This window comes from Belonocnema kinseyi, chromosome 3, assembly GCF_010883055.1.
Source record: "Belonocnema kinseyi isolate 2016_QV_RU_SX_M_011 chromosome 3, B_treatae_v1, whole genome shotgun sequence".
NCBI classification, from domain to species: Eukaryota; Metazoa; Arthropoda; class Insecta; order Hymenoptera; family Cynipidae; genus Belonocnema; species Belonocnema kinseyi.
In genome coordinates, this window is record NC_046659.1 from 154,045,050 (window position 1) to 154,052,724 (window position 7,675).

Below are 7,675 nucleotides of genomic sequence, written 5' to 3' on the forward strand. Positions count from 1 at the left end.
ATATATTTATCAACCAGAGTTTATAACAAACCTACAGATATTTTTTGGTTAAAGAACTTTTGTCTTTTAATTTAGATCGTCTCTTATGTCATTTTTGCAAAAATTTAATTGTATTATTTTTAATTATGTTTTTTACGACTAAAAACAAAATCTACGTATCCTATACAAAAAAGTGATTAATAACAAAATTGTAGATACTTTTTCCATGCACAATTTTCGTCCAATTGTGTTTTTTCGTATCTTGCAGTTTCACCACAAACTGAAATTTTTCATTTTTGATTATTTTTGTACCATCAAAATTTCAATTTTTAACTTTTTGACAAAATTCAAAAGGATTTTATGATATTCTGGTAGAGCTTTCAAAAATCAACGTTTTTCTTCTCTTGACTTTTTTTTATATCTTGCGTTGTTTGGCTTAAAATGTTCAATTCAGTTTGAATTTTTTTGAATTTTGAAAATGCTATAATTCTGATAAATTTTTTATAGGAAAAAGTCATAAGGATAAATTGTTCAAGTTTCCAAGTACTATGAATAGCCATACATAGAATTTTTAAATCTTGAAAATAAAACGGTCTCAAATATTTTGAAAATCAAATCTTTAAAATTCTCGTATTGTTTTGAAATCTTTATGAATTTTTTATGAAATCTTTGAAACTTTTGTGAAATCTTTTGACACTTCCTAAAAAATTTTTAAGTTATTTAAAATCTTTTAAATGTTTTGAAATTTTTTAATCTTTTGAAAGTTTTAAAATTTTTGTGCAATGTTCGAAATCTTTGTGGAATTCGTTGGAATTATTTAAATTATTACAAATCGTAATAAAACTTTTGATATCTCCTAAAAAATTTTGGTAATTTTTAAAATCCTTGAAATGTTTTGAAATCTTAGAAATGAGGTTGAATACACCCTTTTAAAAATCTTTTGTAAGTTTTATAATCTTTTTAATCTAGTATAAAATGCCTGTAAAACCCCCTGAAATCGTTTCAAATTTGTTAAATCTTTGAAATCTGGTGTCCTGTGCCCTTTTTGAAATCTTTGAAATCATTAAAATGTTCGTGAAATTGCTATGAAATTTTTATTGACATCGGGGGTGCGCGCCTTTTTTAAATCGTTAAATCTGTATAAAATGTTAAAGATATTAAAAATATTTTGAAATCTGAATACCTCAGCAAAAAGTGCCTTGGAATATCTTTATTTATTCTGCAATGAACAAAACATAAATTATATCTTGACGCATTTCGATAAAATTACTGTTACAAAAGAAAGGAAAAAAAGAATAATTAAAATTAAAGGTTTTCGTGAAAAAATCAGAGACTTCAAGGTCACTAGAAACCCTAATATATATAAGTTTATATATATATTTATTGGTGCGTATATATATGTTTCAAGTATTGATTTTCAACTTTCCGAACGAATTTACATAAATTTGTAATCCTTAAAATTCATAGATTCCGAATTATTATGTTTAAGGCTGTTAACTATAAAATTAAAAAAAAAAAATTATTTAAAACTCTAATCCGAAAGCTTAACAAAGGAACCTTAGTCAGCGTCAGCTACTCCATTGAGATATAGCCTCTCTGCTTGTTATTTATGATCGAATTCTTATTTTAATTTCAAAAAGGATATGTGAAAGCCTTCAGACCACTTAAACAAGCTACCTGGACCTCTAAAAATATCTACCTGAGTGCCTGCGGAGAATATTCTCAGAACCCTACCGATATAAAATCTCAAAATATTCTCTAGCGAAAAAGCCAGGTCCGTTTCAAGCTATATGCAGGTTTGATTTGAATCATTTCGTTTGAGTAGAGATAGTCTGAGAGATTTGGGTCCTTTTAAGAGGTATTGCGACGGGCATATAAGGGAAGGGTCCTATTGTATTCGTCACGTACTGGGCGGGCAAATTTATTTACACTAGTACTAGTTGACCTTCACCAACCCGACTCCCTTTTTAAATTTTTCTTCCAATTATTAACTTTTTTTCATTGATAAATCTTTTCATTATACATATTTTATATTTATAGCTTATTATACTATTATGAAATCGAATTAAAAAATCTCGTTTTTTGCGTATCTGATTCCATTAACGAGATTCCAATTTTCAACATCTAAAAAAAAGTTAGACATATGAATACGCGATTTTTCTTTCTAAAAATCCTCCTACGGAAAAAGAAAAGTTGGAAATCCTACTTCTGTCAATCGACTTAGTAACATTCAACGGAATAATTTATTTAACCCATTTTTTCATTATTAAATCATTTCATAACTTATAAATTAGGAAAATATTTGTCAAAAAAAAGTTTCTATCAATACATTTTTTAAACGTGTTAAAATATGTATTAATGTAATAATGGAAAATATGTGAAATAAAATAATTTTAACTCTGGAGGCAGACGTGAATTGATTATAATTAAAATGTCAAAACTTCTATTTTTATATATTATAATTTATTATACATATTATGTGAACTGATTAGAAGGAATTAAATAAACTCAAAATATGAATACTTTTCCGGAATACAAGATATTTCTAAGAAGTGTGTCTATAGGTACAATTAGAAGGAAAATATAAATTAATTATTTTCGGAGATATGCTATTCTTATAATAACATTTCATACAGATGGAAAAATCGCGCATTCAAAAGAATAGAATCTTCACTTTTACGCTGAAATCTAAAAATATTCATTTTTCTCTATTCAAAGCTGATTACCGGGTCGGCTACTTGAGATTAGCCTCTCTGCTTCTAATTTATGATTCTTACTTCAATTTTGAAAAGGACATTTTAAAGCCTCGAGAAAATTCAAACGAGCTACCCTGAATCATTAAAAATATCTTCCTAAGTGCCTGCGGAAAATTTCTCTGAGGGTTCTCAGAATCCGAGAATTTTCAGTTAATATCCTAAGATTTCTATCGGCAGGGCTACTAAGATCATTAAAAATATTTACCCGAGTGCCTGCGGAGAATATTCTCTTGAGTCTGACAATTTTCAGTGAATATTTATTGATTTCTATCGCTAGGGAATGGTTTTGCGGAAAAAGTTATTAAAACGCATATTTCAAAAATGAGATTAATTACGCATTAAAAACTGTTGAAATTCTACGATGCGTACACACATTTAATCAATTCTTTACCGGGGATGCAGATAAAATTCTGTTTTGAAATTTAAAATTTATTTCTACCAATCCCAAGTTAGTGAAGACAAGCTAGATGTACGTATGAGCTTAAAAGCAAAGGAATTTAAAACAATATAAATACAAAAAAAAAGAAATGTAAATTTACATAAAACTCACCTTTTGAAAAAGTAGATTGGCGATTTTGTCCATCTTTTTCTGACTATCAATTTTCTTTGATTTAAACATAATGCGTGGGGTATGTGATTTATAAGGCACATTAATCAAAGCCTTATTAAAATCGCTCAAAAATTTTGCATCGGGAGTATCGGCGAAGAGATTATCGGCTTTCGCTTTTTCTTCCATCTGTGGCATCAAGCCGACCAAGAAAACTGAAGACAACTGAAACTGAACAGACTCAAGAGATCTGGTGGAAGATTCCCGAAGCGGAACCCATGCCTATTCAATTCCGAGGGATTTTCCGCAGCGCCCCCTCTGCCCCTAAGCTTTTGCGAACTAAAATAAAGCACCTTTAATGCCCCTAGCCAGTTTACGAACTAAACTAGATGATAGACGCTTCTACTTGAGTGGTCAAGCAGGGCGGCATTTTCCCAGTTTGATGATATCGGTAGAGAAGATCAGAGTGGGTAATTTCGTGGATATTGTCTTAAATTCCCGAGAATTTAAGTTCAGGTTATATAACCGCGAATATAACAGAATTTAGGAGAATTTAAGAATTTATGATTTTAAAAAATATTTTTATTGTTAAGGGCATGCGACACAGTGGAATTCCTACATTACCAACCTCTTTTTTCTATTGAACAAAATTTTTTTTTGAACCATAGAACTTTTTTTGTAAATCAAATATCGAACTCAAAATTTCAGGAGAGCATTAGAAGACATTATCCTACGTTTATGTACTGCATTTGAATCGAAATTTGGCAAAAAATTTCAGAAATAATTTTTTTTTTTTAAATTCCGCTTCAAATGCAGTACATAAACGTAGAATAATGTCTTCTTATGCTCTCCTCAAATTTTGAGTTCGATATTTCATTGGCCAAAAAAGTTCTATGGTTCACAAAAAAATTTTGTTCAATGGAAAAAAAGAGGTTGGTAATGTAGGAATCCCACTGTGTCGCATGCCCTTAAGGCTGGTTCAGGTTATATCAGCGGTTGAATATTAATTATTTTCTAGATCAGACATAATATTCAGGAATTACAGTGTTTCATATACAAATTTTAAATTTTCAAATCTATTAATTTATTTCAAACAAAAGAAAAGGTTTTTCAAAAGGTAACTCCAAAATACTGGATTTTTCAACAAAAAAATTGAATTTTTAACATAACAGTTAAATATTCAACCTAAAAAGACAAATTATCAACGAAAAAGTGTCATAGTTTATATTTTAATAAAAAAAGAATGAAATTTATACAACAAAAAAAAAGAATTTTAAAACCAAAAAGACGAATTTCCAACAAATAAAGATTTTTTACTCAGAAAATAAATAAAAGTTTATCTAAATTATTGAATCTTTAAACCAGAAGACAAATTTTCTTTATAAAAATTCAATTTTCAATAAAGAATGTGATTAATTTATAACAAGATAATTAAACTTTTAACCAACAAGATAACTTTTTAACTTAAGTTAAAAACTAATTTTAAACAAATTAGTTGAATTATGAAACAAAGAAGAACGATTTCCAACCAAAACGTTGCATTTTCATACAAAAAATGAAATTTCTTCTATGACAGATGAAGTTTTAAATCAAAAACATAAACTTTCAAAAAAATAGTTGAATTTTCGGTTGAAAAAGATTTTAGTCGAGTTTTTACATTCAAACTATAAAATTTTTAACAAGAAATAGTTTTCTACCAACAAAATTGAATTTTAAATCCGCAAAGACGTATTTTTAACCAAAAAGAATGACTTTTTAACATAATTGTTGAATTCTCTAGCAAATAGTTACATTTTTATCAAAAAATATGAAATTCATCTTTAAGCAGAAAAGTTTTTTATTACAAAAAAAGTTGAGCTTTCATCTAAAAAAGATTTTAATTAACTCAGTAACATCACAAATGGAATTCTTGTAACAAAAAAATAAGTTTCAACGAAAAAAATTGAATCGTCAATCCAAAAAGACGTACTATTTCAACCAAAAAGGAGAAATTTTTAACAAAATAGTTAAATTCTTTACCAAATAGTTCCATTTTTATCCAGAAAAAATTAATTTCTACTAAAGCGGGTAAACTTTAAAATAAAAAAGACAAACTTTCAAAAAAAGGAGTTGAATTTTCAACCGAAAAGTTAACGAAAAAATGCAATTTTCTATTAATGAAAATAAATTCTGAGATTCTAAAAAATTCCCAGAGAATTTATTTCTCGGTAATATTCTCATTCTCGTTTCCGTTCTCAAAGTAATATAACCGGCTCAGAACTCTGATTGTATTGTAGTTCGTAAACTGGCTGCTTGAGATACTTTATTTAAATTTGCAATTTTTACAATTTTTATAATTATGCACACTTAAAAATTTGAAAAAAAAATTATTGGTTATTTTGGTATTTAATTAAAGGGTTTCAAAGACTATTAATCAAAGTTTTAATCATTATTTTAGTACATAACGGTGAAAAAATGTTGCAAAAAAAATTTTTACATTCTCATAATTTATGATTGAGAAAGTCCTTGAATTGTCCGAAATTTGACACCACAATTTTTCAACGGATTTCCACGAACCAGCCATTTTGGATCAAAATGCAAAAAATGATTGATTATAAAATGAAAAATTCAAAATTGTGTTCAAACTATGCAGGATACGAAAAAAGTTGAATAAACAAAAATTATGATCCCAAAAAAAGATTGAAAAATGCGTTAATAATCACTTCTTGACAGGACACGTACTTTTTTTTATTCGTGAAAAATAAAATTGAAAAAAATAATAAAATTGTGGAAAAACGACGCAAGTTACAAAAAAAAATCATGTAACAAAAATCGATTACCCGAAAAAAGCTACAAATTTATTATGAATCACGTTTTTGACAGGACACGTGGTTTCGGTTTTAATCATAAAAATGGCATTAAAAATGAAAATGAAAAATTTGTGGAAAAACGACAAAAGGAAAAAAACAAATTAATAGAAAAAAATTATTCACCCAAAAATGAGATAAAAAGTTGTATTAATGTATTACATTCTCATCATTTATGATTGAAAAACTATTAGAATTGCCCGAAATTTGACACCATAACATTCAAATTTTAAACCAAACGACACCAAATATGAAAAAAAAGTATCAAAGAGAAATTATAGCCTTTGAAAAATACTACAAAATGGCTTTTAACCATTTTCCAATAGGACTCGTAAATTTAACTCTTTATTGAAAATTTGTTGATTTTGTATTTAAAATTTAACTATTTTATTTTTGCTTCAAAAGTGATCTTTTTTCAGTCACAAATTCATCTATATAGTTCATAATTTTAATATGCTTGTTTTCAAATTTGTTGTTTTTTAGTAAAAAATTAATTTTTGAGGTTAAAAATTCACCTTTTTGATTGAAAATTAACCTCTTTTTTAAATCCGTTATTTTTTGGTTGGAAATTTAACTATTCCATTTGTCTTTTTACTGCTTGCAAATTAATCTTCTTAACTGAAAAGTCATTTTTTGGTCATAAATTTAAGCTGTTTTTTTTTTTAATATTTGGTAAATTTTCGGAAATATTTTTATCACCCAGAATCTTCTCAAATTTCTAAATGTCTTAATTTAAGAATTTTTTAAAATTAAGAAACTTGCCTTAACACATTTTATATTTTTGCCCGGAATTGATAGAAAACTTTTCAAATGTTTAAGATCTTTTGAAATTTTTCTAAAAATTAATTTAAAAAAGAAATCTCTTCAAATTTCCCCATTAATATTAAGAATATTCTTTCATTCTCTTGAAACCTTTCAAAAGTTGTTAAAAAGTTTCTAAGTATGTTATTCGAAATCATTAAAAATTTCCATTTTTTATCATTTCTTCCCTACCGAAAGAAATCTCTCAGTTTTCTTTAGCGAAATAACTTGGCCCATTTGAGTCTATAAACAAAGTCGATTTGAAACAAAATAGTCTCGGAGATAGTTTCAGAGATTTGGGTCCTTTTCAATATCCTTTTAGTGGTCCTTTTAAGAGTGGTGCGACGGTAATATAATGTTCCTTTTGTATTCGTCACGTACCGGGCGGGCAGAGTTATTTACAGTAGTTGGTCGTGGCTAACCCGCTCTCCCTTTTTAAATTTCTCTTCAAATTATTAACACTTTTTTTTACTTCATGAATTTTCTCACTATACTTATTTATAATTATAACTTATATGATAATATACCATTTTCTAGATGAATTAAAAAATGTTGTCTTTTTTGGCGTATCTCATTCCATTTACGAGAAACGTTCTATTAATTCCAATTTTAAGCATTAAGGGCATGTGACACAGCTAAATACTTATATTACCGACCTCACTTTTTCAGTTCACTGAATATTTTTTTAAACCTAAGAACTTTTTTTATAAATAAAATATCGAGCTGAAACTTTGGAAAATGTATTA

The 7,675-nt window shown here is 27.3% G+C and overlaps 1 protein-coding gene across 2 annotated transcripts in view; it reads right to left on the reverse strand.

The window, feature by feature from the left end:
- The window catches only part of LOC117169702, a 34,958-nt gene extending 31,461 nt beyond the window's left edge, over positions 1-3,497 (reverse strand). For both annotated transcript variants that reach the window (XR_004466704.1, XM_033356197.1), the window contains exon 1: positions 3,286-3,497. Coding sequence is in view for 1 of the 2 variants with exons in the window: in XM_033356197.1 (XP_033212088.1) it covers positions 3,286-3,480 (195 nt within the window). In the remaining variant the exon portion in view is untranslated. The remainder of the gene's footprint in view (positions 1-3,285) is intronic.
- Positions 3,498-7,675: the final 4,178 nt, after the last annotated feature.